The 16,989-nt window shown below is 42.1% G+C and overlaps 1 protein-coding gene across 1 annotated transcript in view; it reads left to right on the top strand.

Annotated features, from left to right (window-relative positions):
• Nucleotides 1–2,242: 2,242 nt before the first annotated feature.
• The window catches only part of LOC118401840 (DNA-binding protein Ikaros), a 23,853-nt gene continuing 9,106 nt past the window's right edge, over nt 2,243–16,989 (top strand). The window contains exons 1-3 of the mRNA XM_035799460.2: nt 2,243–2,566; nt 7,297–7,350; nt 7,554–7,676. Of these exons, the coding sequence (XP_035655353.1) occupies nt 2,287–2,566; nt 7,297–7,350; nt 7,554–7,676 (457 nt within the window). The 5' untranslated portion in view covers nt 2,243–2,286. The remainder of the gene's footprint in view (nt 2,567–7,296; nt 7,351–7,553; nt 7,677–16,989) is intronic.

The following is a 16,989-nucleotide window of genomic DNA, read 5'->3' as shown; positions in this document are numbered from 1 at the left end:
CAGGCTGGATATTTTGTTCACTGGTCTGTGTTTGTGTTGTGGTCTGGTCTATATGATGATCATTCCACAACAAGTAATTACTGTATGTTTATGAAAGGCACCGTGTGAAATAAAACATTGCGATTGATCATTTGGTAACACTTAAAGCCTGCCGGTATAATGCTTCATAACTTGTTATAAGCATATATGATTATGTATCATGTCTTATAATAAGGCTTATAAATAAATGTTATGTCTCTCAACGTAGGACATTTTTAACTGACATTTTTAACTAAGGGCTTTTATCCAGTCAGTATCAATATAAGATGATATCAAGACATACCCAAGCTCAGTATAAGTCTTACAATGCATTATAACCTCATCATAACCCATTATGCCTGTACACTTCATTAATGTCACTAAAGGTTTCAAAAGTAGTGCTCAAGAAACAAAACTGTGCCACCTGCTGAGAGAAATACAAGTACTGTAAACGTGATGGATGAAACCACTCTTTTAAACTAGACTGTGTCCCTGTGTCCTGGTGTCGCCCCACACGTGAGAAGGTCTGCTGTGTCACTGGAATAGGGTGGTATCTCTACAGCTGGGAAAACCATGCTCCTCTGCTGGACATGATTGGAATGTGCATTGTGCTGATTCACACTTCTGCTCTGAGATTCCCTCTGTCTGGCCTCTGGTCAGGAGTTGGGCTACAGGGCCCTTAATTCTGCCATGACACAGCTCTTTATGTTGGCCTCGCACTCACAGTGAGTTCCTTACCAGACCTGTACTGTAGCTAAAGGTACCTAGCCTTCATAGAGACGGAATCAAAATAACCCTTTGGAGGCTGTTGTAATCCATAGTAGCATGTGGAAACAACAGACCAAAAACACACTCCTGCTAAAAGTTCCTCTTTTGCGCCAATGACCAGCCCAACTGCCTGTGAATGTTGTGCTGCTTTTGAGATAAGGGCTGCCTTCCACTGTACAGTTTAGGGGCTTTAGCTATCTAGAACATGCAGCATCTCCACAGATAACACCACTCAGAAAGGTTAGAAAAGAATGGGATAATGGGAGAAACACTCACTTTTCTCATAGTATATTGCAGCACAGATTCACTGTACCAGAAACTTCATTTAAGGTGTAATGACTAAACATGGCAGAGAAATGAGCCGATTTGTTTGAATAAAACAAGAGGTATATTACTCATTATTTATTGACTATTTCTATAAATATTAATCCACAAATTATATCGCTTTGAATAATTTGAGGCAATATCCCATTTGTGCATGCAATACTGTAATAGACCAATATTCTTAACAAGTTCGTTTTTTAAATATGCATTTACAAACTACTATGAATTTTCTGAAGAAAAAAAAACTAAAGTTTATGTGCCCTAAAATATGTTGGCTAAAATGCTGCTACTATTTTGGCAGAACTTTAATTCAGTGCACTAAACAAAAATGCAATTATATAGTAGTGACATGAGTAAAAAGGTGGGGGGTTTGGCGAAGAGAGGCAGCACTTCTTCGTGCAATCCATCCACACTGCCCAGTCTGCCAATGGAGGGACATGCTGAGGTACTCCTAAACAAGGAAGCAGCTGATACAAAAACAGTATATATACAGTAGCAATGAGACAGTAGCATTGAGTCAGTTGGTTGCTTGTCTTTAGGAGTCTCTTTAAAGAGTTATTAGGTGTTTAATACATTTGACTTTTCTTTCACATTTTTTTCAATCGCAGAGCTGCTTGGAATAAATGATTTCAAATGAGACTTCTAGACCAGAGCATTATCCTCAGTTAGCATCAACTGATCTAGAGACTTACCTATTTTTTTTCGTTTTTCAGCAAACCACTGCTGCCTCAAAGGTCTCTGTCCGACTGGAAAGATGGGACAACAATGTAAAACCTTGGGTGATTAAGCGCATAGGCGTACTAGCCTACAGTTCTATAATGTCACTGAATTATTCATGATTCAATAATGACATGTGTTCGAATGGTATAAAAGTATAGGGTTGAGTATATGTGATAATATGCATTTGTTGTTACAAAAGCACATGGGAAGATGCAACTTTCCACAATGGTTGTGGTGTACCTGTCACAATATTTGTTTAAACATCATTTGAAACCAACACAGTTGTCGTTTTAATTGAGCTGTGACTCTTATAGGATGCCAGAACAGGTGACAGAAGGGGAGCTGCTCATATGCAAGTGAGGAGTCCCCCCATCCTTCTCTACGAAATAAATAAATAAACAATGAATCGTCCAGTCTCCTGTGCGCCTCATCCCATCTCATGCATGGCTGCCAGTAATGGTCTACTGGGTGTCAGCTTTTATTGGCACGATACAAAGCAAGAGCCAAGGGCTGCTGCCTCCACTCCCCAAGCAGACTCGACCTCTGGATAAAAGCAAGCAAAATGCCTCAGTCGAGCACAGAAACATTGAAATGTTAGGCTGGAAAGAGGAAGTACAGTGGAGAGGGGAGGGACCGAGGGCAGAGTTCCATGGGGCTGCCGCGGCGCTTCGAACTTCTGCACATGGAGCGGGGGAGAGTTGGAAGAACTTCATATTGCAAACTCAAGGAATAGCAGGTAGAGTAACTTTCACGATGCTTGTTAACTTCGAACTCATTTAAAGCGTTTATTCGTATTTCTAAATAGTAAGAAAGGGCCTTACTCGTAAAAAAAAAGAACTATGTAGCGGATTGGAAAACATTGTCCTGAAGTCTGGTGCAGGTGCGCGAGCGTTTGAAATCCTGTGACGCGAGTATTTGTATAAGTGGCGCATGTAACGGATTTGACCAAAAAGTCCAGGGAAATTGAAATGTTTAATGAATGTTATACGATTTTGATCAGCATTGTAGTTCATATCAAACGTACTTAGAAAATTAATGGAATAATGGAAAATGTTCCTCTTTTCCCATACTCCTTTTTGGAGATTACAGGAATTGCTCACAATTATCTTGACCATATAAAAGTATTAGGTTATATTTCTTGCCATTGACGATTAAGTCTAAAATAATTATGGTGAATATAAAAACAAAAATACGTTTTTGTGGTTTGCAAGTTTTACATAGACTCCTTTCACTTTTCGTACCAGATCAACACCTGTTGCAACTGTGCGCATCCAGAATGAATATCTAATTATAACTATTTTGCTTCATGTCATTCAAGAGTTCTTATTTCAGAAGTCCACTTCACATTATTACAAATCAAACGAAGAAGGCCTGAGTTCAAATAAACGCAAAAACATTATATTAACACTCCTCAATGAGACTGCTGAAACTAATTAGCTATACTACGTTGCCTACAGGATAAAAAAAACGTGGTGTTTCTCTGCTTTCTCAAAGTTACATGAAGAAGACACACACACACACACACACTTCGAAATCTTGTTTCAAGGTGCCCAAGACGTTCGCAACCATTGGTTGGTCTGAGCCGAACATGACTTGTGTGTTGAGATAGTATTGGTGGGCAGGACTCAAGTAACTGTTAACATGTTGTGAAACTGACATTCAACAAAAACACAAAAGGAAGATTGGGGAAACAAGTCCACAAAACTTCTCACACTTCTGTGCACTGGGACATATAATTCTACAAACTTTAACTCGTAGGTTATTATATTCCTATAACGTAGAACTATATAAATAAACAATGCAAAATCCAACTCAAGTCTAATTCATTTGGTTAAACATAAGAAGGTATATCATTTGCGCATTGTCCAGTTTGTACTCACAAAGCATCAAAAGCCACGTTGATATTGTTTTAACTTGATTTAATGTGTTGATAACAATATTTAAATTTTGTTAACATAGCCTCCCGCTGGGCAAAAACTGACTGAAGTTTTCATTTGGATTGACCTCGTCAGTCTGTCATGGAAAGAGCAGGTGTTCTCTAAGGTACTCACTTTTTTTTAGGGCAGCTAAACACTTGCATTTCAATTTGATGGTAGTAGCCTACATACTTTTTAAAAGTTGATTTTAAAAACGAATCCAAAATTAAAAACACAACAACTAGTCAAATGTACTTGCCCTCATATGAAATCAACTGAGTATATTGAAATGACTATGAGTAAAATCAAGCAATGACTTGCACCCCACCCCATAGCACAATTATGACAGTTTATGTATCTGCTTCTTCGGATTGAGGATGGTTGAAATACTGCAAACACATGCTTGTGGACACATCCACTTCCTTGTTACTAGCAGACTGAGGAAGGGGAAAGCGAAAGAAAGGCAGTTATTAAAATGATCGTCACTGAATACGAGTGTAATGAAGTGTGTCAGATGCAATTGGAGACCCTATAAGGAAACTCATTTCGCTCCTGTAATGTAGCCATTCCAACCATTACAATAGGTGCCCAAACATCTGCTCAGTAAGATTATCATCTTTCAATTCATGGCGACACATTTCCTTAATTTCCAATGAGAAATTGCTCTATAAATATTAAAAGATGACTGTTTTGATTGTTTATTATATTACGTGGTATAGTGTAGTAGGGGCATGGTTCCCCAAATTGTGGGTTTGGAACCACAGGTGGGTCGCTGGTAAGGCATGAGCGAGTTATGGCACAAATGTTGTTTTATTTAACACCGCAATGGATGAGGTGGGACTCAGTACACAAAATGTCATATCCATTTTTTTTTTAAATCTCATTATCAAAATATATTAATCAAACTGATAACATTGTATTTTAGGAAAAAATTGCCACAAAAGCCACTGTTCTTAATTTCTTGTCCAAATGACTGATTGTTTTTGGTGTGCCATATGTCAAAAGGAATTTTCTGGAGAAACAAATGAGTATTTTCAAGTACAGTCTTGAATCACACTTCTCACAGAAGCAGCATATGCTAATAATAGTTTGGGAACAAAAACATTTCAAGTAAGAATACCTGATATGATACGTTTCTTGTTTTAATTTTCACCAACAACAAAAGCGTATGAAAAACTTAGCCTGATATTCTATATCACCACCTAGATTGTATTGATTTTCATATATGACTGTTTTATTCATTGGTATTAGCCCCCGTGTAATTTGCATATGTTTTTTTGTTGATATTCCAACATTTAAGGATGAATATGAGTAACTAGATTATAGTTTATATTATAAAAGCCTGTCTGTCCGTTTTTACTTCCTCCCATTATCCAAAGTGTGCTGGTGTAGTCCACTTTGGCTGTTTAACGGTTTGGCTGTTTCAGTCTCCACCCTGCTCCATTTCATGTGTTCGCACCCTGCTCTGCACAGCCCCCCCCACCACCCACACACACCCACACACACCCACACACACACCCACACACACACACACCCACACACAATCCCTTGAGTTAGGACTGAGGGTGTTGTGAACCCACAGCCCTCTTCCTGTCTGTTCTCCCCTTAGTAAGCGCACTCAAACCCACTGCCATGACTCTTCCTGCCCTTTATGAGGCACTTTCATAAAGCAGCTGTTGCCGTTAGTGCCTTGTTTTGTCATACTGGACTTTAGAAGGTGGTGTCAATCTGGAATATTGTCTGAATGAAACCATCCACAAAATATACAATATATTGAGAATCATCAACAAGGAAAAAAAACATTAGAGCAAGAAATTCAACTAATTGTCTTTTTTCACAAATGCCTGTGGATCAAAATGAAACGTTACAATGAACCTTAGACAGGGAATAAAAGTATGATAAGAAAAATGCTCCCCGTCCCCCAAAACATTACTTGAATCTAGCGTCAGGTACTAAAAGTAAGAACGGTGTCACTTTGGGTGAATATACAACTTCCTGAATGTTTTCATGCACCTTGCTCTCCACATGTCTACACAACTCGCTTGTGGTTTAACATGGGAATGCATTTCTCACTTCTGTCAAAGTCCCCCACCAACACCATCAGTATTTCCCTTCGCACCATCTGCCCAGAAAAAAAGGGCACATGAGAATACCACCCCCTCTCGACCTCCAAACTCCAGATGCTAAAGAATGATGACGCAGGCATGGCCTCCTAGTCTTGTATCGACACACATCAGCACGCAACACCAACTGTGCTTTCTGCGCCACATCTCCTGCACTAATGACCTCTACCCTTCCCACCCCCTCTGCAACCCCCCCACCACCTCCCCCACGTGAGTCCTGGGTGTCTGTGGGTTGTGGAACTCAGCCTCGACTCGCCTGTCCGCTGAACATTGTGCGTTGCAACAGCGGCGGGGGCTGCTTGGTGGCTTCCCACTATTTGTTCCAAATGTGTGGAGCCATCTGTCAGTAAAACAGGAAGGCCTAGGTTCCCCTTCTCCCTTGGGCTTGCTTCGCTATTTTAGGGAGCTTCACTTCTCCCTGTGTGGCTGGCTGGGCCGGGCAAGCGGCTCCACCAAGGGCCTTCTTGAAGTGGCGGTGCCGAGGCTGAGGCTGTTGTGCCCATCTGCTGCAGGCTTGAGGGGGATGCATTATTAATGGGGCCACGCGCACTGGTGACTCCTCAGATATGCAGCAGGCTCTGGCCAGGGGATGTGCTCTTCTTCATTAAACTGCCTCCTCTTGTGCGAGAGAAACTTACTTCGGGGCCCCTCGGCCTTCCTCTATCGATCTCTCTGTCCCTGGTTCTCTCTCTCCACTTTTGCTCTCTGGCACACTCCCTGTCAGTCTTGGTTCCCTCCCCTCTCTATCTCTGTATCTTCCCCCTCTCTATCTTTCTCTGTCTCGCTCTCTCTTTCCGGGTCCCGCTCTGCATCTCTCTCGGACTGTCTGTCTCTGTCTCCCTCTTCCTCTCTCTCTCTTTCTTATCTTTCTCCCTCTCCTCTCTCTTTGTTTCTGATTGTGGCTCCTCTCGCACATGTCTGTGCTCGGATAGTGGCGCGCTCAGCGATGCATGCTCAGTAAATTAGAGCGAACACGAGCGCCGATAAGCTTGGCACGGGCAAACAGCCGCATCCTCAGTGACCTAGGGCCAGTTAATTTTCTGCTTAATTTTGCGGCAGTCAGTTTGCATTTGTGGATGATTACGTGGCAGGAAATTAACAATAAATAACAAATGTGGTCTGAAAGCCCCTTCCCAGCACCCCCATCGCCATAGCCCATCATGCGGGGCCAAGCCACTCTCCCAGGCCGCCCTCTCTGTCAGACTTGTAATGAAAATGTCTGTAATTCTTTGTAATGTAATGTGGGGGACAGTGGTGTGTCTTTCGGTGTGACAATAGTGATCTTGCCGGGGTGACGGAGTTGTACAGAGAGAGGTCACCCCTTTAGTCAGCTGTGGCTTTTTATAATGTTGTGTTTTTTTCAGCCCTGCGGAGCTGTTGATTACATTTAAACACATCTACATCTCTGTGTCTCTCTATCCCATTAGAGTACCTGCACCGAATGGAGACGGAGGAGGCACAGGAGATGTCTCAGATGCCAGGTAAGAGCTTCTGTTTTCAGAACTGGCACTGTAGGAGCATGTCTGGTAGAACAGAGAAGCACAGCGTGAGTTGCACAGAGCCCAAGCTGAGTGGCACAGTCATACCACATGTAATAGATTATAGATAATTATGGTTCTATCTTATGAGCAATAATGAACCATGTTCTGGTGGCTAATGGGTTTGCTGGTGTTTCCCCATGTAGGCAGGGACAGCCCCCCTCCCAATGATGTGTCTGAGGAGAATGACGAGGCCATGCCCATCCCAGAGGACCTGTCTGCTAGCTCCAATCTGCAACACAACAACAGGGGTGACAAAGAAGGCATGGGTGAGTGACAGATCACATGAGTTTCACCGTGCTTCCCTTAATGCACCACTCCTACATCAGTAGGCCTATGAACCAGTTAAGTTGCTGCACCTAGACCAGTATATCCATCAAACCTTTACCTGTATACCCCAGAACCTAGCCGTTTCCAGAGCACCTTCAGAAATATGTAAACCCTCAGGACTAAAGTAGTAGCACTGTTGTTGCTAATAATAATAATGAAAATAATGATCTTTTTAAAAATGATGTGGAAATACATGATGAAATACATGAATAATTAACAATACATGTGTTTGTTACACCCGCCTACACTTAAAATACATTTCAGCACTTTTTGTACATAGTCCTCTCATTTTAGGGCACCAAAAGTATTGGGATAAATTCACTTATATGTGTATTAAAGTAGTCAAAAGTTTAGTATTTGGTCCCATATTCCTATAACACAATGACTACATTAAGGTTTGACTCTATACATTTGCTGGATGCATTTGCTGTTTTGTTTGGGTCGTGTATCAGATAATTATGTGCCCAACAGAAATTTAATGTAGTGTCATTTTGGAATAACCTTTATTGTAAATAAGCATAAGTATGTTTCTAAACACTTCTACATTCATGTGGATGATACCATGATTACGGATACTCCTGAATGAATCGTGAATAATAAAAAGTAAGAAATTTACAGAGGCGTAAATATTATACCCCCCCAAATGCAAACCTTTTTGGGGGGGGGGGGGTTAGGGGGGTTAGGATATTTATGCCTCTGTAACCTTCTCACTCTTCCCATGAAAGACTGACCAGGTGAATCCTCGTGAAACCTATGATCCCTTATGTCACTTGTTAAATCCACCTTAAATCAGTGTAGATGAAGGGGATGAGACAGGTTAAAGAAATATTTTTTTTAAGCCTTGAGACAATAGAGACATGGATTGTGTATGTGTGCTATTCAGAGGGTGAATGGGAAAGACAAAAGATTGAAGTCCCTTTGAATAGGGTATGGTAGTAGGTGTCTTTGAACAGGGTATGGTAGTAGGTGTCTTTGAACAGGGTATGGTAGTAGGTGTCTTTGAATAGGGTATGGTAGTAGGTGCCAGGCGCACCGGTTTGAGTGTGTCAAGAACTGCAACACTGCTGGGGATTTTTTGAGCTCAACAGTTTCACTGGTGTATCAAAAATGGTCCACTGCACAAAGGATATCCAGCCAACATGACACAACTGTGGGAAGCATTGGCGTCAACATGGGCCAGCATTCCTGTGGAATTGTCTTGAGACCTTGTAGAGCCCATGCCCCAACAAATTGAAGCTGTTCTGAGTGCAAAAGGGGGTGCAACTCAATATTAGGAATGAGGTCCTAATGTTTCGTACACTCAGCATAAGTGAATATGTCCCAATACTTTAGGTCTCTTAAAATGGGGGACTATGTACAAAATGTGCTGTAATTTCTAAACAGTCCACCTAATATGGATTAAAATACACCCCCCCAAAAAAGCTGACAGACTCACTTTAACCTCGTAGTCATTGTATAATTTCAAATCCAAAGTGCTGGAGTACAGAGCCAAAACAACAACAACATTGTCACTGTCCTCACACTTTTGGAGCTCACTGCACATATCATACAAGCAAATGTCTTAGTAACATAACTATTTCGTTAGTAACATAACATTTCGTAACGGCATCCCAACAAGCGGTTGCCACATGTAACAACAATCCCTTAGATCCCCTCATTACTTGCAATCTGGCACTTTAACCAAACACAGTTCTTTTGAACATGCAACCTAAAAGTTATTGATGCATTTAGGTCATTGGCAGGAAAGGCTGCACATTTCTCTGATCCGTCTCATGATGTGCAAAACCTTAAGGAATGGCTAATGTGCCCTTGATATGAGGATGTTACTAAATTAAGCCAGGGAATATCATGGACATAATATATCAACATTAGTTGATGTACACGTTTATTTCAACTCGGGACATGACTGCGATATCAGGACACACCAGGCAGCATTTTACCACACAGAGTTTTGGAATTTGAATTGTTGCTTCATGGGAACATTTGTGAAAAGCAACCCTACCTGCATGCAAGGTGAACCATATCATATTCTATGCCTAAAAGTACAGTAGCTCATGCAACCAATAGCTAGGGTGCCTTTGTGGGATGTGTCGGTGATCCATTGTGATAACTACAATACACCGTAAGTGTTGCTATAAAGTGTGGCGTACAATTAGAACGTCGCTCCTTCTGCGTTAGCTCCAGATAGCGGTGTGGTGTCGTGTACCGTTGCACTTTGAGGCGGCGCCTGTCAAATAACATGTCACAGCAGAGGAAACTGAAATAGGATGTGCAAGAGTTTCCTAAGAAGAACTTGCCATCAGTCAGTTTCAACACTCCAGGAGATAAAGACTTCAGGAGCAGAGTCGAGTTCAGAGATCAGCACGGCACATCCCAGCGCATCGCACCACCGCACTGCTAACGCACCTGCAAACACACACACACACACACACACGCGCTTTCACTTCAACTGTCAAGCTGTTAACTCAGCAGCACACATAAGGAACTCCAGCCCTTGCCAGCGTGCCATAGTTTACGACAAGGATGCCCATTGTCATGCACCGGGAATGTATTGTAACTGCCCTACCTATCATGAAGTACGCACGTGTCTTTATCAAGATTCACCTTAGTTGACGTGAACACGTCGGTCAGCATTTGTTGTGGAGCAATCATCATAAGACATGATGAGGCTTTCAATTCCAATTTTTATTCATGATCCACCAACTGATTACATTTCTGAAAGCATTACATGGACTAGGCCCTACTACTTCCTGATATTTTGGTCATAAATGCGCCTTTTGGGAGGGGGGGGGCTCTGTGTAAGTGTGCAGTTGAGCTAGAGATAGAAGAGTAGGCCATGGGAAACACAGGCATATGCTGCTGTGGTTTGCCCTAGTCAGCCATGGCTTTCTCCATATGACTGTCTTTGTGGCTGAGCCTATGATTAGTCATTTCACTTGCCAGATTTGACATATTAGGAAAAACAGCTCAAATGACTCAAATCTTCACTGATGCACAATGGGGACTATGACTTAGAGATCACAGTCAGACGGTTCAGAATTTCTATGCGTGCTTCCTAAGTGAATTGAAAGATATTTGCTGATCAATTTGGGAATGTCGTTACAGACATTATTCCATAGTACTTTCGACATGTTTTTGTAAATTCACTGAGAGGTCATGAGAGGTCATCGGTGATAAAAGTTACTGTGATTGTGTTCTTTGTTGAGTTTGTTTTTTAAGGACGGGTTGGATGATTCTTCATCTCTATATCTGGTCTTATAGTATTTCGAAGAGGACCTGAATCAGGAGAGAGGTCGGCCTAAACATAGACAATAGTGTGTGTGTGTTTGTTGTATGTGTTGGTCTTTGAGTGTGAGCGAGTGTTAAGTGTTTGTGTATATGTGTTGCTCTGCACTCCCTGAAGATCTAATCACCAGTGTGAGAGGAAGTGACTCTTATATCTATGCAGTGCATCGCTGGCTCGCTGATCAACCCCAAATGCATCAGGGAGTTATTATTATCTGTCAGGATCATGTGGTACAAAGGCTATGAGCCTGAAGTGCAGATCGCACACAGGATCGTGTAACTGAGACAGGGAGGCTGAAAGTATAACGGAAGCTCAAGACCTCAAAGCCTGGTTGCTTTTTGCCGTTTTCCATTTACTTTCCAAAGCGTCTCCAGGTTCATCCTACATTGCCTCACCATACAAGTCAACAAGCACAACAAGTGTTCCCCTTGTGTGGGGAGTACAAGGCAAATCATCTCACAAGTATGCTTTGCAAGTTGCCTTATTGAATTCAATTGTTAAAACATATATATTTGGTCATTACAGTCACACAGACAGTAAAATGACATGTCACAGTACGTCTTTCTGGTGACACAATTTCTCTTTCGCTATGAATCATTAGAGCTATTAAGTTATTCACGACAACCGTGTTTAATTCATCCCCGAGTGCTAAGCTTTTGAGTTCTCGGGAAATTCAAGGCGAGTAGAAAAGTCCACTTTGTTTTTGGTGCTCCTAATCAACACTGACACACTCAAAGGAGTCATGTTCAGTGTGGCATTAACGTGGTTTTACATGCAGCATGTGGTTGTTTCCACAGTCAGGCAAGCACACACTGGCCTATTTTCATCAGGCAGTGAGAAAAGAAGCCCCGTTACAGGAACCTCCAACAGGCTATTTTTACTTCCACCCTAGATATCTAAGCCAACACCAATGACTTGTTATCAGTTACCTGTGTTTCCTGTGTATTATTTTCTTATACTGAACAAAAAATGTATTTTACTGAGTTACAGTTCATAAAAGGAAATCAGTCAATTGCAATAAATTCATTAGGCTCTAATCTATATATTTCATATGACTGGGCAGGGGTGCAGCCATGGGGGGGCTGGGAGGGCATAGGCCCACCCACTTGGAAGCCAGGGCCACCCACTGGGGAGCCAGGCCCAGCCAATCGGAATTTGTTTTTCTCCACAAAAGAGCTTTATGTCAGACTCATAAACCTCAGCAACCCCCCTCCATCCCCACTCAGACAATCTCGTAGGTGAAGAAGCCGGATGTGGAGGTTCTGGGCTGGCGTGGTTACACTTGGTCTGTGGTTGTGAGGCCGATTGGACGTACGACATTGGAGGCAGTTTGAATGTTAATTTCTACCGTTAATTCTCTGGTAACAGCTCTGGTGGACATTCCTGCAGTCAGCATGCCAATTGCATGATCCCTCAAAACTTGAGACATCTGTGGCATTGTGTTGTGTGACAAAACTGTTTTATTGTCCCCAACACAAGGTGCACCTGTGTAATGATCATGCAGTTTAATCAGCTTATTGATATGCCACACCTGTCAGGTGGATGGACTATCTTGGCAAAGGAGAAATAGGGATGTAAACAAATTTGTGCACAACAATTGAGAGAAATATGCTTTATGTGCTTATGGAAAATGTCTGGGATTTTTTATTTCAGCTCACGAAACATGGGACCAACACTTTGAATTTATATTTTTGTACAGTATAGCTTGTGAATTTAGAAATGTAGTGTCTCTTTTGTACCAATGTATCAAATCAATGAAGCTGGAACTGTTACTAAGTAAACTCAGCAAAAAAAGAAACGTCCCTTTTCAGGAACCTGTCTTTCAAAGATAATTTGTAAAAATCCAAATAACTTCACAGATCTTCAATGTTAAGGGTTTAAACACTGTTTCCCATGCTTGTTCAATGAACCATAAACAATTAATGAACATGTACCTGTGGAATGGTCGTTAAGACACTAACAGCTTACAAACGGTAGGCAATTAAGGTCACAGTTATGAAAACTTAGGACACTAAAGAGGCCTTTCTACTGACTCTGAAAAACACCAAAAGAAAGATGCCCAGGGATCCTTCTCATCTACGTGAATGTGCCTTAGGCATGCTGCAAGGAGGCGTGAGGACTAGGACTAGATGTGGCTAGGGCAATAAATTGCAATGTCTGTACTGTGAGACGCCTAAGACAGCGCTACAGGGAGACAGGACGGACAGCTGATCATCCTCGCAGTGGAAGACCATGTGTAACAACACCTGCACAGGATCGGTACATCCGAACATCACACCTGCGGGACAGGTACAGGATGGCAACAACAACTGCCCGAGTTACAACCGGACGCACACCCGGATGCACAATCCCTCCATCAGTGCTCAGACTCTCAGCCTATTGCGGACAGAGGCTGGACTGAGGGCTTGTAGGCCCGTTCTAAGGTAGGTCCTCACCAGACATCACCGGCAACAAAATCGCCTATGGGCACAAACCCACCGTCGCTGGACCAGACGGGACTGGCAAAAAGTTATCTTCACTGACGAATCGCGGTTTTGTCTCGCCAGGGGTGATGGTCGGATTTGTGTATATTGTCGAAGGAATGAGCGTTACACCGAGGCCTGTACTCTGGAGCGGGATCGATTTGGAGGTAGAGGGTCCGTCATGGTCTGGGGTGGTGTGTCACAACATCATCAGACTGAGCTTGTTGTCATTTCAGGCAATTTCAACGCTGTGTGTTACAGGGAAGACATCCTCCTCCCTCATGTGGTACTCTTCCTACAGGCTCATCCTGACATGATCCTCCAGCATGACAATGCCACCAGCCATACTGCTCCTTCTGTGCATGATTTCCTGCAAGACAGGAATGTCAGTGTTCTACCATGGCCCGCGAAGAGCCCGGATCTCAATCCCATTGAGCAAGTCTGGGACCTGTTGGATCGGAGGGTGAGGGCTAGGGCCATTCTCCCCAGAAATGTCTGGGAACTTGCAGGTGCCTTGGTGGAAGAGTGGGGTAACATTTCACAGCAAGAACTGGTAAATCTGGTGGAGTCCATGAGGAGGAGATGGACTGCAGTACTTAATGCAGCTAGTGGCCACACCAGATACTGATTGTTACTTTTGATTTTGACCACCCCTTTGTTCAGGGACACATTATTACATTTCTGTTAGTCACATGTCTGTGGAACTTGTTCAGTTTATGTCTCAGTTGTTGAATCTTGTTATGTTCATGCAAATATTTACACGTTAAGTTTGCTGAAAGTAAACGCAGTTGACAGTAATAGGACATTTCTTTTTTGCTGATTTTATATGATAGTCTACAGTGTTGAAAAGTATGTTTATTTCTTTAACTTCCAAGTAAAGTAAATAAGCCCAGGGTTTTGTCATGGAAAGTCTCTGGAAAGATACCTGAGCTTCAGCGCTCTACACCAACCCTCATGTTGTCGCTCTAGCCCCTCTCTTACTCACTATCACATAGCTGAGGTAGATAGCACTGAACCTAGCAAGGCAGAGGGAACTACTACTGCTGTGCTGTAGCTTCTCAGAGATATACAGTATGGGGAAATTGCGACAAAATTCGGGATGGGAAGAAGGGGGGCTCCCGAGTGACGCAGCGGCCTAAGGCACTACATTTCAGTGCTAGAGGCGTCACTACAGACACCCTGGTTCAAATCCAGGCTGTTTCACAACCGGCAGTGATTGGGAGTCCCATAGGATGGCGTACAATTGGCCCAACGTCATCTGGGTTGGGACGGTGTAGGACATCATTGTACTGACATGCCTGGTAAAAAAATAGAAGGGTTTTTACTTTATATCATGTTTGTCACACAGTCACACACCTTGATTTACTTGTTTTGGGAAGCAAGTGTTAAGTCACACAGAGAAGGACAAACAATGAGAGCAATAAAACAACTGCCATTAATCTCTAAATCTGCCTTTCAATGTCAATGTCAGACATTTAAGTCAAATTAACAATAATTATAAATGTGGTAGTTTGGGTTCTCAATGCTGATTGGCTGAAACAACATTTCAGCTGTGTGTATATCAGACAATATGACACGGGTATGATGCAAAAATACTTGCTTAGTGTTTTATTTACATTGGTCTAGAAGAAAAAGAAACGCACACCTATTAAGACGAGGTGCTGGCTAGCGGAGTAGAAAACTTGAAAATAAAAGAGAGCCGCACACTAGGAGCTCAGATGCAAACATTTAATTACCAACGTTTCGACACGTTGGTAATGACATTTTTTGCATCTGAGCTCCTAGAGTGTGCAGCTCTCTTTTATTTTCAAGTTATTTACATTGGTAACCAATTAATAATAGCAATAAGGCACCTCAAAGTTTGTGGTATATGGTCAATATACCACGGCTAAGGGCTGTATCCAGGACACACCTACTCATTCAAGGGTTTTTCTTTATTTTACTATTTTCTGCATTGAATAATAGTGAAGACATCAAAACTATGAAATAACACATATGGAATCATGTAGTAACCAAAAAAGTGTTAAACAAAACCAAATATATTTTATTTTGAGATTCTTTAAAATAGCCATACATTGCCTTGATGACAGCTTTGCACACTCTTGCATTATCTTCACCAGCTTCATGAGGAATGCTTTTCCAACAGTGGGAACTCTTGAAGTAGTTCCCACATATGCTGAACACTTGTTGGCTGCTTTTCATACACTCTGCAGTCCAATTCATCCCAAACCATCTCAATTGGGTTGAGGTCGGAGGATCATCTGATGCTGCACCATCACTCTCCTTCTTGGTCAAGTAGCCCTTACACAGCCTGGAGGTGTTGTTTTGGTCATCGTCCTGTTGAAAAACAAATGATAGTCTCACTAAGAGCAAACCAGACGGGATGGCGTATTGCTGCATAATGCTGTGACAGACATGCTGGTTAAATGTGCCTTGAATTCTAAATAAATCACCAGCAAAGCATCCCCACACCTCTTCCTCCATGCTTCACGGTGGGAACCACATATGCGGAGATCATCCGTTCACCTTCTCCGCGTCTCACAAAGACACGGCGATTGGAACCAAAAATCTCAAATTCTCAAATAATTCAAATCAGACCAAAGGACAGATTTCCACCAGTCTAATGTCCATTGCTCGTGGTTCTTGGCCCAAGGAAGTCTCTTTTTCTTATTGGTGTCCTTTAGTAGTGGTTTCTTTGCGGAAATTCGACCATGAAGGCCTGATTCACGTAGTCTCCTCAGAACAATTGATGCTGAGATGTGTCTGTTACTTGGCCTCTGTGAAGCATTTATTTGGGCTGCAATCTGAGGTGCAGTTAATTAACTCTAATTAACTTATCCTCTGTAGCAGAGGTAACTCTCGGTCTTCCTTTCCTCTGGCAGTCCTCATGAGAGCCAGTTTCATCATAACGCTTGATGGTTTTTGCGACTGCACATAAAGAATCTTTCAAAGTTCTTGGAATTTTCCAGATTGACTGACCTTCATGTCTTAAAGTAATGATGGAATATTGTTTCTCCTTGTTCATTTGAGCTGTTCTTGCCCTAACATGGACTTGGTCTTTTACCAAATAGGGCTATCTTCGTATAACACCCCTACTTTGTCACAACACAACTGATTGACTCAAACGCATTAAAAAGGATAGAAATTCCACAAATGAACTTTTAACAAATGCATACCAGGTGACTCCCTCATGAAGCTGGTTGAGAGAATGCCAAGAGTATGCAAAGCTGTCATCAAGGCAAAGGGTGGCTACTTTGAAGAATCTAAAATATATTTTGATCTGTTTAACACTTTTTTGTTTACTACATGATTCCATACGTATGTGTTATTTCATAGTTTTGATGTCTTCACTGTTATTCTACAATGTAGAAAATACTAAAAATTAAGAAAAACCCTTGAATGAGAAGGTATGTCCAAACATTTGACTGGCACTGTAACTCTCACTCACTCACTCACTCACTCACTCACTCACTCACTCACTCACTCACTCACTCACACACACAC

Source organism: Oncorhynchus keta, chromosome 2, assembly GCF_023373465.1.
Source record: "Oncorhynchus keta strain PuntledgeMale-10-30-2019 chromosome 2, Oket_V2, whole genome shotgun sequence".
NCBI lineage: Eukaryota > Metazoa > Chordata > Actinopteri > Salmoniformes > Salmonidae > Oncorhynchus > Oncorhynchus keta.
This window is presented reverse-complemented; position numbering and strand designations above follow the sequence as displayed.